We start from the raw sequence: 16,665 nt of genomic DNA on the forward strand, positions 1-16,665 counted from the left end.
ACTTAAAAGGCTCATCCTCCCCCAGCTGACCACGACCTAGGCCATCTTCCCTCCAGTCTGCACTGTGAGCTTCTGCTGAGCCAGGGCGGGTGGGCTGGACACCAGTGCTGGGGCAGTGCTGCTTGGGCCCCACCGGACATTTCTGGTGGTCACAGCCAAGGTCACCCCAGGGACCTGGGAACCAGTCAACAGTTCATGGGCAGGTCAGGGCCTAGAGCCCCACCTTCAGCTGCAGGTCCGAACCAGCTGGGACGTCCTGCACAGCCCAGCCGATCCCAGGCTGGATGAGGGCTGGGGCAGGAAGTGGCCTTGTCTCACCACGCAGACAGAGGGGACGCACAAGTTGCTCACAGAAGCCCTCTTTATTCACGGCGGGAGGATGGTGGCTGAAAGGGTTTCCATTGTTAATGGCACAATGCTGACCACAGACTTGGCCTCTGGGGGTCAGAGAGGGGGTGGCTTTTGCAGCTTGCCAGGAAGGGCCCAGGAAACGGGGGGCGGCATCTGACCTAGACCCGGCTCTTCAGGCCCCGCCCGGCCATACTGCATGGGCCAGGTGGCAAGTCTCCTGGCTGGTGACACGCATGTGCAGGGGAGCAGGTGGGGTCCGGGGTCTCAGGAGAGCAGGTTCCGTGGATTTAGAACTCGGCATTGAAGGGGTAATCCTTGTGCTGGGCCCCACTGCCAGAGGAAGAGGACAGGTGTGACACAGGACCCAGGACGCAGGTCACAGAGCTCGGGCCCCTCGCTCTCCTGAAGCACTTCCTCTGTGTCTGCGCCCCCACCCCAGGAGCCCCAACTCTATGCCTGCCTCAAAGTGAGTCAGGCAGGCTGGCTGGCAGGGCCAGCTAATGTCTTACACACACAGGAGATAGAAGGGTCGGACATGAGGGAAGCCCACAAGGCGGGAAGCTCTGAGGATGAGTAGGAGTTGAGAGTAGATCAGATGGCTGGGATTCAATCCTGGGGACACGTGGCCCTTCCAGGTCCCATCCACCAGGGCCCGTGGCTCCTGCCAGCTGTAGAGGCTCAGTCTGGCATTAACTGCCCAACCGAAGAGACCTCCCCCCACGGGGGCCACTTATTCTCGGAGCTCAGAGTGGAGAATGAGTCTGAATTTCTTTCCATCAAGGGAATGTTAGGAAAAAGCGAACCACACCTTGCCTGTCACCCCCTCAGCTCAAACTGCAACGAGGGAGACCGGGAGGCAGCCGGGAGGGACTCCTGTGTGTCAGACCATGACCCTGGCCCCCGCACCTTCCTGCCACCCCCCTCCACTCGGGCTGTGAAAGCAGGGCCACCCCTGTGACTCAGGAATGCAACAGCCCCACGGGCATCACTCCACTTGTCTCCCACGTTTCCAGAGACGGGTCCTCGTGGAGCATGTCGGGAAGGGAAGGTGGCTGGGGGGCAGCAGCCAAGGTGCCCACGGCCGGCCGCCACAGTGACCCTTCCAGGGAACTGTCTTCCATGTGCCCGCTTCTTGCTGTGAGGTTTCATACTTGGGATCCTGTTCTCCCTCCCAGGCAGTCAAGAAACTGCGTCTCCTCGGGGCCCAGCACAACCCCTGCCCCCCAAAGAGTTCTGGCCCAGAGGTCCCCTTGAAGGCTGGCCCTCTCTGGGGCAGGAAGTCTGGGGCCCCCGGGTGCTAGCCATGGATCCCCCTGCCCTTGGCTCCTCCCACCCAAGACCACTCACCTCAGCAGGGCGCAGACCCTCCAGTCCTTGTTGTAGCTGAGTAAGATGCTCATGTCCCCGGGGCTGAGCTCAAAGTCAAACACCTACAGACGGCAGGAGCCAGTGGGGCTGCAGAGACCACCAGGCCAGCACAGCCAGGAGAAGCCTCTGTCTGCCTTCCCAATGCCCGGCCATCAGGCAGGGAAGTACTATGAGGGGGCAGAGGGAAGTCAGCACCCAGACCAACAGCACTGGGGAGAGCTCTCCCATGGCTGTGAATGTGGATGGCATTGGGGTGAGGGACCGTGGCTGCCCCAGTGACCACCAGACCAGGAGGTAGGGCCTCTCACTGCCAGGAGTGCTTGCCCTGAATTCAGAACTAGCTTGTTGGACTGATCCCCAGGGTATGTGTATGTTTGGCCAGGAGTCATGGGGCACAATGAAAACAAGCCCTTCTGTTCCAGAACTTTCTTCAGAAGCACTACCGAGCAGGGAACAGCACTGTGTTGAATAGAGCGAGAGGACAGCTTTCATCTCACACACACACCTGCCTGTGACAGAAGGGCGCCTTCACAGAGGACAAGAGGGGCCACCAGGAGTCGGTGGCTGGGAGACTGCAGGTCAGCGTCCCAAACTGGGTGCCCTGTGAAGGGCGCCTGGCGAGACGCAGGCTGAAGAGCCCGCCCTACCCCAAGATGGGTGACAGAGATGCTGCTCTCCCTAATGCTAGAAACGGGGGCTGCCAGGCAGCTCCCACCGCCTGTATCTCCCGTGGGTGCTGTCTGAGCGCAGAGAAGCCTGCAGGGGCCCTCCCAGAGGGCAGCTCCCTGGCCCAAGGGTTGGGTGAGGACACGTCCAGGTGGCGGGGTAGCACGGCAGCAGCAGGACCATCCGACACTTGTGGGGTCCTACCTGGAAGTTCTCAGCAATGCGCTCGGGGGTCACGGACTTGGGGATGACGACCAAGTTCCTCTGCATGAGGAAGCGGATCAGAACCTGCAGCAGAGAGGCCCCACCCTTGGTCATGCCTCTCAGAAGTGTGCATGTGTGCGAGGGCCAGGCTGCAGCCTGCGGCCCAGGTACCACTGGGGCTCCGCCAATAAGAGACCAGGGCTTGCAGCCACTGGCCATCCACAAGTGACCCCCACTCAGCTGCTGGGGGAGAAGGCACTTCTCCACACGGGCACTGAGCACCCTCTGAAGGGTGTGGCACCGGCGGGCTCTACTGCCCCCAGCCTTGTGGGGTCTCCAGCGGGCCCAGCCCTTGCCCCCACTGTCTGTACTCCCGGGCACAGCCGAGTCCAGGGCCAGCTCTACCTGCGCTGTGGTCTTGTTATGCTTGGTTGCAATCGCTTTGATCCTGGGGTCCTCCAGCAGGGAGGGGTCCTCGGGCTTGGCCCTGTAGACAGAAAGAGGGTCTGGGTGAGCCACCCCCATTGCCACCACTCAGGGAGCCCGTGGCTGGGACTGCAAAATCTGAAGGTGGTCCCAGCCCTCGTCTGTGGGGGACAGAAGAGTGTTATCTTGTTACGGGGTCGTCAATAAGAGGTTGGTGCCCGGTGACAGGGCCCGCTCACCAGGGCCGGTCAGGGGAGCCCAGGGGGCTGTAGGCAGTCACCACGATGTCCTTGGTCCGGCAGTACTGGACGAGCTTCTCCTGGGTGAGGTACGGGTGGCACTCGATCTGCAAATGCACACGGGAGAGTGGGTCTGTGGCACCATGGGCGGAGCCCATGGGAGGGGGCGTGGCAGGGGAGCAAGTTTCCCACCCTACTCTCGCCCTCCCCACCAACGAAGGTGAGGACAGCTGTCTACCTGGTTGACCGCAGGCTTGTGTTTCAAGCCAGGCTTGTCCAGGATTCTCTCGATTTGGAAGTGGTTGAAGTTGGAGACCCCGATTGCCTTCACCAGCCCCTCATCCACCAGCTCCTCCATGGCCTGGAGAGGGGAGAGAGCGACTTGGTGCTGGCACGTGCCAGCAGCTCTGCCCCGGCGCTTGAACAGGCCTGACCCTGGCTGCCGGAGACGAGAGCAGACGCAGGGACCGGGGAAAAGCTGAGGGAGGGAAACGGCGGGTGGCAGCGGGCAGCCTGCCCCTCGTTCACTCGCAGGAAGAACTGGGACCAACCGGGAAAAACAAGGGCCGTCCAGGGCCACGTACCGTCCATGTGTCCAAGAAATCGGTGTTGCTGGGGATCACGTTGCCTGTCCCGTCCAATGGGAAAAGATCCTTCCCCGCCTGCAGTCCCACGGGGCACCAGAAACAAGACAGTCAGCGGCAGCCTTCCGCTGGACAGCTTCTTTGGGTTAGTGTTGGGGGGGTGGGAGGGGGGTATGTGGACGATGGATGTGGGAGGCTGGGGGCTGCTCAGGGGGCGGGGCAAGGCAGCTGGGGGAGCCCAGGCCCTCACCTTGAAGCCGGTGGGCCAGTGGATCAGGTACAGGTCCAGGTAGTCCAGCTTCAGGTCACCGAGGGTCGTCTTACAGGCTTCTCTCACCAAGCTCTTGTCGTGGTAGGTACACCAGAGCTGCGGGGCGAGCACACTTTGTCTCCGAGCCCAACCGAGACCACCCACCAGAGGCACGGGCAACAGGGGCAGGGACAGGCTACAGCCAGCCTAGGCAGCTCCAGGACAGGGAGCTGACCCCCTGACTGGACAGCACAGGTCCTGACCCATGGCTCTGACACCAGCCAGGGTGGGCGCTGAACCCTGTCACCTCAGCTGATAAAAGTTTTTTAGTTCCCAACCCCCCAAGGGACCTTGACCTTCCCCAGAGGCCCAGGCACGATGACATTGGGCCCTGGAGACCTTCATCTGCCCACCCTGGAGGCCTGGCACTCACCCCTCTCCCCAGGGCCCACCCCAGGGGCCAGCACCTTGCTGACGATGAAGAGGTCCTGGCGCTTCACCGTGGCTGCCTGGAGCTTCTCCTGCAGGGCTTCCCCCACCTCTTTCTCATTCTGGTACACGTGGGCACAGTCGATGTGCCGGTAGCCCAAGTCGATGGCCACCTTCACCGCCGAGGCAACTTTGCCCGGAGGGGACTGCAGGGGAAGCGACATGACCCCGGGGTTAAGACAACAAAAAACACCCAAGGAGCCATCCTGGTGGGGCTTCCGGTCCTCTGAGCTGGGTGGGGTCAGGGCCTCCCCTCACGGCATCACAAGGGCCGACTCCTGCCCGTGTCCCTGGACCTCTACGCCACCTCGGGGGTATCAGTCTCTGAGCAGCTCTGAGGAGTTCAGAACAGCTTGACAGGCTCAGTTACTTCCACTGAGGTTCTGGGGCTCCCCTCTCTCCCTCCCTCACATGTGGGTTTGGACCCAGGCTCTCGCTGGCTGCACACCCTGGGGGGATGACGGCCTGGAGCCTGGCTGCCAGTGTCCCTCAGTGACATGCTGGGGGGTGGGAGAGGGAGGGGTCAGCTGAGGAGGTGGGAGGGGACTGAGAGTGAGGCTGGTAGTCAGTTGCAGAGACAGAACAGTGTCCCTATCCGGCCAGCGAGGCGGCCATCTGAGGAACAAGCCAGGACAGGGTGGGGGAGGAAGGGAGTGCCCGGTGTGCAAGGAACATTCTTCCCTCCGAGGAGCTGCTGCCGCGCCCATCCTGAGTGTCCTAGGCCACCAGTGGGCACATGCCGCTGACCAGTGGGCAAGGGCAGGAAGAGGATGCGGTGTGTTAAGAGGGGGCACTGTCCTGGGAGAGGAACCGGGGCTGCTGGGGGCAGTGCAGCTGAGACAACAGTCTGGGGTGGGTCACTGACACCCTACAATGGCACAGGAGCTGGCGGCTGGTGGTTCCGTGGGCCAAGGAAGCAGAATGCTCCTTAGAGGCAAAGAGAGTGGGACAGCGCCCCGCATACTTTGGCTGTGTTTACCAGGAGAGACCAGGGCCGAGAAGGACTTCGTGCTTGGTAGAGAGGCAGTGACAAAGAGGAAGACCCTGGACAAGATGGAATGGCACAGTGGCCGTGGCAATGGGCTCCAGCGGAAGACCAACCGTGAGATGGCACAGACCAGCTGGTGCTTCGCTCTGTTGCACATCCAGAGGGGCGTGGGAGTCCAGACGGACATGCTGTCAGCTGACAACAAAAGGCTGGGAACTGAGCTCCGGATGCATGCTACAACTTGACCGGTCCTAATATGTAAAATGATTTACGTATCAAAGGGCAACTATGGTATGGCCCCACTTACAGGAGCAATCTAGAACCGGCTAAGGTAGAGACCCTGAAGTTGATTGGCGCTGACGATGGGCAGCAGTGGGGGTGGGGTTACTGCCTGGAAGGGCGCAGAGACCCTGTTAAGGGTGACAGAAAGATACGATGGTTGAGCCACATGATGAGCCTAAATAGCATCACTGAATTGGATGTTTAAACTGTGGACCCGCCGATGTTTTGTTAACCAGGCACTCCCCGAGTTCCCAATGAGATCCCCGCTACCTGCATCTTTAAGTTGCATCTGTCAGTTTGTAGGTGACCTCAGCACAGGTGCAGATGGTTTTTTATTTAGCCTTGTTGGCTAAGCATTGGGCTGCTAATTGCAAAGTCGGTGGTTCAAAACCACCAGCTGATCAACAGGAGAAAGTCGAGGCTCTCTGCTCTCGCCAAGACTTACAGCCTTGGGAACCCGTAAAGGGTAGCTGAGTCCGAATCGACTCCATGGCCATGGGTTTGGTTCTGGGTGCTGTGGGCAAGAAAGCAGCCTCGGTGGTGCTGCGGGCTAAGCAGTTCAGACACACGGGCCACTCCCAGGGAGAGAGATGAGGCGGTCAGCTCCCGGAAGGATTTAGTCTAAGCGACTGAATAGCATTCACCTTGCTCTGTCCTCCACGGTAACCGAGTCGGAATGGACTCTGTAGCGGTGGGTTACACACTGGACTGCTAAGGGCAAAGGTTTGAGCCACTGCCCCCCGCACAGACCAAGAGGAGGAAGCAGCCTGCTTCCACACTCAGAAACCTCGCGGGGCACATCACTGCCTTACAGGACGTATCTGTGTAGCAACTGGCTAGCTGGCAGGAGGGGGGGCGGGGTTAGTCCTCATGAAGGATCTACAAGGGCAGGTGACTGAAATGAAGAGCCAGGGTCACACGTGGGGAGTGAGGGTCGTCATCGGCACAGCATCGGAGGGTGTGGCCTCTAAGTCCGACCCTGAGCCAGACCTTGGTCACCCTGCAAAGACCAGGCTGGGTCAGCAGGGGCGGCTACAGGAAGCATAGACCTTGTACTGAGGAGAAACATCACACTGCGTCGAGGCCACTGTACGGAGACACAGCCTCCCCCTCCCCCTGGGTCCGCACACTTCCCTAGGTGGAGTCTCCTCCCTCTCCCCCTCTCCGGGAGGACCCTGTAGTCTTTGAGTGACACCGCGTCCGAACGGCAGCGTGGGCATCCTCGCGGATTCAGGTTGTATTCACTGAGTCTGGGGAGCAAGAAGAAACCCGCAGGGGAAAGAAAGACGGGGCGGGATGGGAGAAAGTTCCCCGACAAAGCCCTCCTGGCACAGCCCTGGCTGCTTCGCTCAAAGAAGGAGCAGGGCACTGGCGTGATGGGAACATGTCCCATGCAGCGCTGGGCCCTTTCCTTGGTGGCGCGGTTTTCACGAAAACTCCCTAATAGCCAGTGTCCTTCAGAGAAAGCTACCAAGATGCCCTGGTCGCATCCCAACACACCGTCACCATGACCATCTGGGCTGACCTCTCTGTTTTGAATCAAACTGGCCCGGCGGGTCCTCTCAGAAGGGAGTGCACTGCATGGATTTTTATGTGAGTGGACCTGAACGAGATGAAGAGGTGTGCATTACTGAGAGGCCTGTCTGCAGCCGACCTCTGGCGCCAGACGTGTCTGAACAGGGTTTGTTTGGAGTAAACCTGGGCAGGTGTGGACTGGGACCCCAGTAGCAGTACTTTTTGACCTGCCCGCCTCTGTGCAACCCCTGACCCAGTGCTGGTTCTGAGGCCATGTCCACAGAGACCAGAGGAGAGGGGAATGGCCCCAGCAGGTTTCTCTACAGGAACCTTGGCGGCACGGTTGTTAAGTGCCTGGCTGCTAATGGAGCGGTCAGCAGTTCCAGCCCACCAGTCGCTCTGTGGGAGGTGGACGTGGCAGTCTGAATTCAAGCCACAAACCCGACGGTTAGAAGCTAAGCCTTTAACCACTGAGTCACCGGGGGCTGACTGTACGTACACTCAGAACAAAACATGGGGAGAATCGAGCAGATGGAGTACAGGGAACTTTAAGGGTGAGGAAGCTAGGTGACTTGAGCCCTGGTGGGGTGGGGGGGTGGGGGGCAGGAGGTTTCCCAGGAGGCCAGGTCGGCAGTTCGAAACCACCATCCACTACTCCTATAAAGGGTTAGTCTTGGAAACCCACAGGGGCAGTCTGGGAAGCATTTCTATTACACCGTGTTCTGTTAGGAATGATGCCTACTGAACTTACCCTGTCACGGTGGACACATGCTATCTGGCTTGCCGGGCACAGAATATACCCTGATGGACCTTAGTAAGCACAATGTATCAAAGGCAGCTCAACGAGTCTAACAAACGTGCCCGAGGAGCGGGGGATGGGCGGCCATGGGCGCTCTCCCTACTTTCTGCACCATGTGTCTGTCCACCAATCTAGAAAAGAACATTACAAAAAAAAAAAAAGGGGGGGCCAAACGTGCTAATGGAGAACGTTAGCAAAAACTAACGCTCCCAAACAGCCGTCCTTGCAAGAGTCCAGCTGGGAGAAGTCCTCCTGGGGTGCTCCGGTGGCCCACCCAAGGCCAGGCACTGATTTTCACTGCACAAACAGATAACGCAGCCTTGCTTGGCACGTGTTCACACACCCAAACTCTTTTACAGTGTCATCGTGCTGACTGGCGTGCCCAAGCTGAAAGACATGACTGCTGGGGAACCAGCCTGCCAGCTGCCTTATCTTCCCAAACACGCGGATTGGAGACGCCAGAGCTGCCCACACGTTTCCTTGCGTGGGGCTATGGCTGGGCAGGGCGGGGTTAACTGATAACCTGTGTGGGGAGCAGTGGCCACTGAGGTCTGGAGGTGGGTTGTAAAACCACCTAGCTTGGTCTCAGCGCCACCTGTATACACACACACACACACACACCACCACCACCACCACCACCCTGTCCCGTCAAAGCTGGCCCCGTTGGGCAGGTGGCAGGAATCTCCCTCAGTGTGGGTACTAGCTCCTAAAGTCTCCACTCGGGCAAGGTGGAACCAAGGAGGCAAGAACAGGCAGGCTGCTGGGTGTGGGGAAGGGGCATTATTTTTAAAAGACAACCAAACACGCAGGTCTGCTGCTGCAGTGGTTAAGGAGGCCAGGTGGCGCAGAGTGGGCGCTGGAGCCCACCTAGTTGCTCTGCGGAAAGAAGGCCTGGTGGTCCGATTCTTGCTCAAATACCAGAAAGCCCCAAGTCCAAACTCACGGAGAGCTTGTCGACGCTGATTCTAGTGGAACCCACCCAGGCCTTCCGAAGCTGTAAGTCTACAGCAACAGAGTCTCGTTTTTCTTCCAGGGAGTGGCTAGTGGCTTTGAACTGCCTGCCTGTCGGTTAAGAGGCTAATGCCTGCTAGAAAGCGCCTCGCCTTAAAGATGACTGTCGGGGGCAGTTCTGCCCCTGTCACATTGGAAATTACTCTGGGGCACCTAACAAATACAGGGGCAGTGGCTTGCCCAGGGTTCACATGCGTGAACAGACACACAGCCGATGGTGGGTTTTCAAATGCCAACGGGTGGGGAAGGCATCGGAAAACATGCCTCGAAAGCACCAGCGTGCGGGTGGGTGGAAGGTGTGAAAGGTGTTCATGTCTACTCCTGAGGTGCCCACCGAACGCAGACACTGTGCCGATCCATCTCGTCGGAAGTCTTCCTCTTTCTCACCGCCCATGCTTCACCAAACAGGAGATGCTTCTCCGGGGACCGGTCTCTCCTGACAACACTGCCGGAGCACATGAGACAGGTCTCACCATCCGTGCCTCTGTGGAGCATTCTGGCTGGACTTCCGCCGAGGCGGATGTGTTGGTTCTTTTGGAAGCCCATGTCACTTTCAATATTCTTGGCCAGCACATAAACTGAATTGCACCCATTCTATGATTTTCTTATTCCATGTCCAATTTTCATAAACTCTAAGGCGATGGGAAATATCAAGTGTGCCTTTGTCCTCAAGGTAACCTCCTTGGTTTTGAACACTTTAAAAGATGTCTTGTGCAGCAGATTGACCTAATGTGATATGTCTTTTGATCTCGACTGCTGCTTCCATGAGCACTGATTGTCGACACCACTTATGACTAATGGGTTTTCAGCTAGCTCCGACAAATGTCCTGGTAACCAGACACTAAGGAGACCTGGTGGCGTGGCGCTGTGGGTTAGATCTTGGACTGCCAACCCCAAGGTCTCTGTTTCACCCGAGCTCCTTTGCTTCTCGGAGAAAGATGGGGCTGGCTGTTCCGGTCAAGATTTCATCTCAGAAGCCCTATACAGGGTCACCGTGAGTTGGATTTGATGGCAGTGGGTTTGGCTTTTGGAAGAGGGCACCTGTTGGTGTCAGGAGCTATGCCTTTTAAAGGCTCCTGGCCACACAATGCTATGAGTTGTATCCAACGAGGACAGGTGTCTGCCAGGACGACCACCCTCTAAGCCACGTGGAGTCCAGAGCAGATGGTCTCCCACCTGCTCCATTAAAAGACCTCCAACCTAGGGGTTGGCTGGTTGACCAGCCAACGGTACTGTAGAGAAAAGGGCTGATGATCGCTTCCAGAAAGAGCAGAGGCAGAACCCTCTGGAACAGTGGCTCTGAGATGGACTTGGCTCAACAGTCATCCAGTTTGGAGTTATAAATATTCACCCCTTACTTCCCAGAGAGAAGTGGTTTTCTGGTTGCAGAAAACAATTTCTGAAACCAGAATAAAAGTATGTGCCTGCACCCCACAGCCGTGTCACGTCGTGAGACGTTGGTCCCCGGTGTCCGTGATGTCTGGGAGTTGAGGCGGCGATAGCCACTGGGTGCGGGTGGCCAGGCATGCACTCTCCACTGTCACTGAAGGATGACAGGCGGTGGCAGGTGGCATTTCACGCCAATTCAATTACGGCCTCACAGCCACCGCCAGATGTTACACAGGAAGCGCAGGCCACGGAGCTTGTCCTGGCCAGGGAAGGGTTTTCTTATTCACCACTGCTGCGAGAATTGGCAGGGGCAGCTTGGAGGTGGAGAGAGAGCCACCCACTCCAACTCTACTCAGGCCGGTCTAGTCTCTTCTGTCCTTGTCTGTTTGTACAGCACCCAGCACCCACACCCATATTCCAAGTACCCCTAAGGGCAAAAGACGGGTCACGGTTTGGGAATGGTCTATAAGCAGCTTAAAAATATTGGGTTTCGCCTCACTTCCCCCAAAGGCCACATTCTCTGTGCCCTAATTTTGATGCCTGCAGGCTCTCAGTTTCATTTTGAACGGCTCCTTAGGGAAGTCGTGAGGGGACTCAAGCCGCTTTAAGGTTTCTCAGAAAATGATGATGGCAACAAATGTACAAATGTACTTGACACCATGGATGGGTGGATTGTGGTAAGAGTTGCACGAGCCCCAATAAGATGACTGAAAAAAGAAAAGGTTTCTCAGAGTGGCCCCAAAGGTTTCACCCACCCAGGATCAGTTGGGGCACAGGAAGTCCTGGCGATGTCCTACTGCGATTACAGCCACGCTGACGCAGCAGTCAAAGTTGAGTGAAACTTGGGGTCAGCAGGGGCGGAGTGGGGACCAACAGGTGGGGGAGGGGGTAATTGTAGGACTGACACCAAGTCGCAGCAACCCTACTGGACAGCGCAGAACCCCTCCCTTGGGGTTCCGAGACTGTAAATCTCTAAGGAAGCCGGACAGCCTCATCTTTTCCGGCAGGAGCATCAGTAAAGCCCTCGCAGACGGAGAGGGTGGTGGTTCGAACCCACCAGGCGCTCGGTGGGAGAAAGATGAGGCAGTGGGCTTCCCTAAAGATTGACAGCCTCGGGAAACCGGCGGGGGCAGTTCTACTCTGTCCCATGGGGTCGCTTCTCTGAGCCCGTGGGTTTGGGTCTACTTAGGTTCTGTAAGAACGTGGATGGCTGGTCCTAGATAAGTCGGAGAAAGACCAGACCTCTCCAGTAGCCCGAGAGAGGCCGGCCACTTTGAATGTCCCGCGGGGCCCGGGGAGGGGTCCTACTTCCTTCTGACTAGGGTCCACGGTCCAGTTCCCAACCCTACCTCCTGGGGCTCCACGCGCTCAGGATCGGAATCCCCCAGGCTGGAGTCTCACTCCCCGGTGGTCCGAGCCCCACTCGCCACCGTCCACTCGGGTGACTTCGCGGCCAGAGCCGGCCATCAGAGACGCGGCTCCGGGGGTCCCGCCCCCCGTGCCCGCGGGCAGCCGCGGCGGCACTCACTCACCACGAGAGCCCAGCACCCCCCCCCGTGCGGTCCCTCCCACCCAGCCGGCCGGGCCGCCGGGGACCGAAGACAGAGGCCCGAGGCCCGTGCGAGCGCCCCCAGGCTCGGCTCCCCCAGCGGGTCCAGCAGGGTCACGGCCGGCCCTCCGCGGTCGCCCCCCGCCCCGGCGCTTACCTTCCAGGTGCCCAGGCCCACGATGGGCATCTTGGCGCCGGTATTGAGCGCGAGAAAAGCAGCCATGAGGACCAGAGAAGCGGACACCACAACGCGTGACCCCTACGCCGATTCGGCGCGAGCGCGCCTTTAAATAGCCCCCGCGGCCTGCGGGGAGGGCCCCGGCGAGGAGCGCTCGTTGGAGCGGACGCGACTTCTGATTGGCCAGTTGGCGGATGGCACCGCCTCGATTCCCTCCAACCCCCCGCGAGCTCCGGGAGGATGCTGCTTCGTCCATCCGCTAGGTCCTAGCGGGACCGTGTTCCTCTCGCCCTCGGCCGCTCCCCACGTGGCGCAGAAAGCTCGGCCTTTACCCCGGCTTCTAAAGGCGAATGTCTAGAAATAGCCTCTGGCGTTCCATAAATAAGCAGAATAGGAAGGATTGGGGGCTGTACCGTGTTGATGTGCAATGTATGCTACTCTTGTTCATGAGGACACGCACAGCAGCGGAGCACACACCGCCAAGGACACTTCATGTACATCTCAAGTGACACTGAACTCATTCTTCAAGCTGGGTTGTACTCTTAAGAGCCCAGAAAAATAAGTCCTGTCCATTCGGCGAGTCCACTGTGATGTCCCCTGGGTTTCCTCGAAGGCCCTGCCCATCATTGGTACCCATCAGCGCGAGGGCAGGTGTATGTTGTAGGCAGGCGTGCTTCTGTCTTGCGATAAATGTTTGTGTAGGTAGGAACAATGCTTTGTACTCCATTATTATCTATTTTCTACTCCCATAAAGAGTTACAGTCTTGGAAACCCACAGAATGATTCTAGTCTCTCCAATAGGGTCATTACGAGTCAGAACTGACTCTACGGCCATGAGTTCTGTTGTTGTTTGCTTGTGTTTTTAATTATAGCTTGGGTGAAACTCTGCAAGGCAAATTCGTTTCCCAGTCGGGCATTTACACCCAGCTCGTTTTGGGAAGTTGGTCACAAGCCTCCTCAATTGGTCAGCATACTCCCTCCACACCTTGGGTTACCCGTGTCAATCCATCCAGCTTCCTGCCCTCCAGATCTGAATTTTACTCAGGGGCAGATGCTGCCCGTTGGTGTCCCGTGTACGGAGGAGTACATGCCTCAGTGTGCAGATTCATAGCAAGTACGAACCGCCCACATAGAACAGAGCAATCCTGCACGGTCCTCACCATTGTGCTTCCATTTGAGCCCATGGTTCCAGCCACGGTGTCAGTCCAGCTGGTTGATGGCCTTCCTCTTTGGGGCCTGCCTTTCTCCTTTATCTAGCACGATGTCCTTCTCCAGGGCCTGGTCTCCCCTGCCAACCTGTCCAGAGCATGTGACACATCTCTCACCATCGTGCCTCTGAGGGGCGCTCTGGTTGAACATCTTGCAAGACAGATGATAGGCCTGCCTGTTGTTTGTCTGTAAGGGGATCTCCAGGAATGGGTTCAGGTCTAAGTTTGAAGGGTGTCTAAGGGCTACCACCTTAGGGTTGCCACCAGTTTTTGTCAGGCCAATAAGTTGGGGGTTTTTTTGGGGGGTGGGCGTTGTATTTTTTTTTATGCATTTGAATTTTGACCTACAGTTTTCTCTCACTCTGTCTGGGACTTTCTACTGTGAGCTCAGTCAGATCTCAGTGGTAGCTGGGCACCATCTAGATCTTCTGGTCTCAGGCTAGTGGCAGCTGTGGTTTATATGATCCATTAATCCTCTGGGCTAATTGTTTCCTGGAGTCTTCGGTTCTCTTCCCTCTCCTCTGCTCTAGGCAGGAAGAGATCCATAGTTGTGTCTTAGATGGCTCCTTGCAAGCTTTGAAGCCCACAGCTATTTCTCACCAAGGCTAGATGCAGAATATCTTTTTTTTTTAAAACTTACTACATGATGCCAATGTCTCCCATGACTCTGAATTCCAGACACCAGGCCCAGTCACTCAGTCCCTAGAGGCATTTATGGCCGTAGCCCAACACGTTTTCCTGACTGTGTCTTCTATGAGTTCCATTTCATACCTGGCTATATTGGCCTGGCACCCTTTTGTAATTCCTTCTTCACAAGAGTTCAGTTTGCCCATCCTGGGACCAGCGTTGTCTTCACGCCTAGCTGTTGCTTGGCAACCCTTCCCAGCAAAGGCAGCCTCCCCGCAGGTGAGGAAATCTCGCTCGGAGGGATCCACAATGCACAGGAACAGAAGACAGAGGCCTTGCTCCATCCCAGTGGAAAGTTCCAGTAGGGTGGCTGTTGTCAGTTGGTGTGCAATCAGTTCTGACTCACGGTGATGCCACGTGTGACGAGCAGAAGTGCCCCCAGGGCTCTCCTGAGTGTGACCGCTCAGAAGCAGGTGGCCGGCCCTTTCTTACAGGGGCGCCTCCCTGTGAGCATGAACCATCAACTGTTTGGCCAGTAGCCAAGCCAAGGAATCCCTGGGCCTCCAGGTAACTCAGCTGAACTTGCCCTGAGAAGAAAGGAGGGGAAGGGGAGAAGCAGATCAACCCAACGAAACTGGTCCCCCCATTGTCTTTTCAGGGATTTCCAATTGCTGCTGTGTTACTGGTGGTTGCCACCCCGTCAGCTGAGGCTCAGAGCGGCCTTGTGTAGTGTGTGTGCAAAGTGTCAACATGGCCCAGTCCTGGACCACTTGAAAACTAACCCAAAACAACAAACTCACTATCACCGAGTCATGGCCGACTCACAGCATCCCTCTAGGGCAGGGTAGACCAGCCCCTGTGAGTTGTCAATACTGCAGCTCTTTACGGGAGTAGAAAGCCTCATCTTTCTCCCAAGGAGCGACTGGTGGTTTTGAACTGCTGACCTCGCGGATGGCAGACCAACCTGGAACCACTACTCCACCAAGGCCCCCCTTTCTCATGTTGCTGGGGTTCAAACGGCCACACTTTCTCCTAAACTGTCAGCCTCTCAGGCTTGGGCTTACCCCCCTGCACCAAGTGGCTTTAATTAGCAGGAAACCCAAGATAGGCAAAGGAACCCCACTGGGGAAAATAAATCTTTGGTTTCTTTCCTCAGCTTTCCCTTCCTTGTGCCAGCTACAGAGACTCCATTTGCAAGTGAATGACTCAGGAAGAGGCCTCTTTAAAGCCCAGCCCAGTGATTTTCCATTGAGTGACTTCTTTAAAAGTACCCCCACCCCCTGGAAAATTCTAGACAGGACAGAATAGCCCAGCTATTTTTCCACTTGAGTTCTATAAAACAATAATAATAAAGAAATAACGCTGTTAAGGCCATAGTTGAATGTCATTTGTTCCCTCCCCTCCCCCCTCCCCAAAATAAGAGAATGAGGATTGGAGCCTCAAGCTGGATGCTGGGCTGGTGGTAAAAGAACAGAGTCTGCCATTAGTCACCCCTGGGTAGCCTCCTCACACCGTGGGGGCTCTGCCTTGGCTATTGGCGGCTGCTATAGCAGGAATACTGCACCTGGGTGGTTTTAGCAAAGAGAAATCCCCTTTCTTACTATCCTAGAGGCTGCTGGGAGCAGGGCCATGGCTCCAAGGCCGGTGGGCAACCTGCAACTCCAGAGCCATCAGCTCCTCTAGTTCACACATGTGGCTCTGAAGTAAAACCGCAAATGAAAATCAAACTATCATAGTATCATTTATAAAAAAATTTAAGGGAGAATATTCAGAGAATGGTGATTTCATTTGTTTGTAAAAATATATCTGTAGCTCTTGAATCATTTTTAAACTGTTGGGAGGGACAGGATTGGTTCTTGGGTCTCCAGAATCTTGGGTCTCCAAAGTTTGCCCACACTGCTCTAGGGGAAGGGACTCCCCCTCTCTCTTCCTCAGTGTGGGGAGCGGGCAGGGCGGCCCTTGCCTCTTTTCAGCTTCATTCCTGGGCACCTTGGCACCTACTGTCTTCCCCATCTCTGCTTGCTTCGCTGTGTCTAAACTGCTCTTTCGTGTCTCAGAGCGATTGGCTAAAGACATTCATGATGTCACTGAACATAGATTCCCAAACCAAAGCCCTTCCCTAAAGGGATCATAACCACAGGCCCAGGAGTAAGGATTTACAACACCTTATTTGGGGTGGAGAGAGAGAAATTCAATCCAATACAGGTTCTCTCTTATGAAAACGATACAGGGAGGAGCCAGGTTGGTCTTCTGTTCAGGACGTTAACTCGATATGAGAGGCTTTGCGTTGTTTCTGTAATAATTGAGTAGAGACTGGCGGTCTAAGGGATTACTATTTGCCCAAGGCAGATCAGGTGATGCAAATGTAGAAAAGGAAAGCTGTGAGGTTTCTATAGCAACAAGAATACTGGAGTTGGCACACAGTAGTGTCCTAGACCAGGACTTGGCACACAGTAGTGTCCTAGACCAGGACTTGATCCTGTTGCCACTGAATCTTTGGGAATATATCGAAATTGTGAAAAAAACAAAAACAACAAAAATA

At 56.5% G+C, this 16,665-nt stretch overlaps 1 protein-coding gene across 1 annotated transcript; it reads right to left on the minus strand.

The window, feature by feature from the left end:
* Positions 1-343: 343 nt before the first annotated feature.
* Positions 344-12,427, minus strand: LOC142457323 (aldo-keto reductase family 1 member B1-like). The gene is made up of 10 exons (XM_075558687.1): positions 12,268-12,427; positions 4,556-4,723; positions 4,089-4,205; positions 3,839-3,916; positions 3,493-3,615; positions 3,255-3,361; positions 2,995-3,076; positions 2,590-2,673; positions 1,699-1,781; positions 344-681 (listed from the first exon to the last, which is right to left on the minus strand). The coding sequence occupies exons 1-10, from the start codon at positions 12,331-12,333 to the stop codon at positions 639-641; spliced, it is 951 nt and encodes a 316-aa protein (XP_075414802.1). The 5' UTR covers positions 12,334-12,427; the 3' UTR covers positions 344-638.
* Between the last annotated feature and the right edge of the window lie 4,238 nt (positions 12,428-16,665).

Source organism: Tenrec ecaudatus, chromosome 9 (assembly GCF_050624435.1).
Source record: "Tenrec ecaudatus isolate mTenEca1 chromosome 9, mTenEca1.hap1, whole genome shotgun sequence".
NCBI lineage: Eukaryota > Metazoa > Chordata > Mammalia > Afrosoricida > Tenrecidae > Tenrec > Tenrec ecaudatus.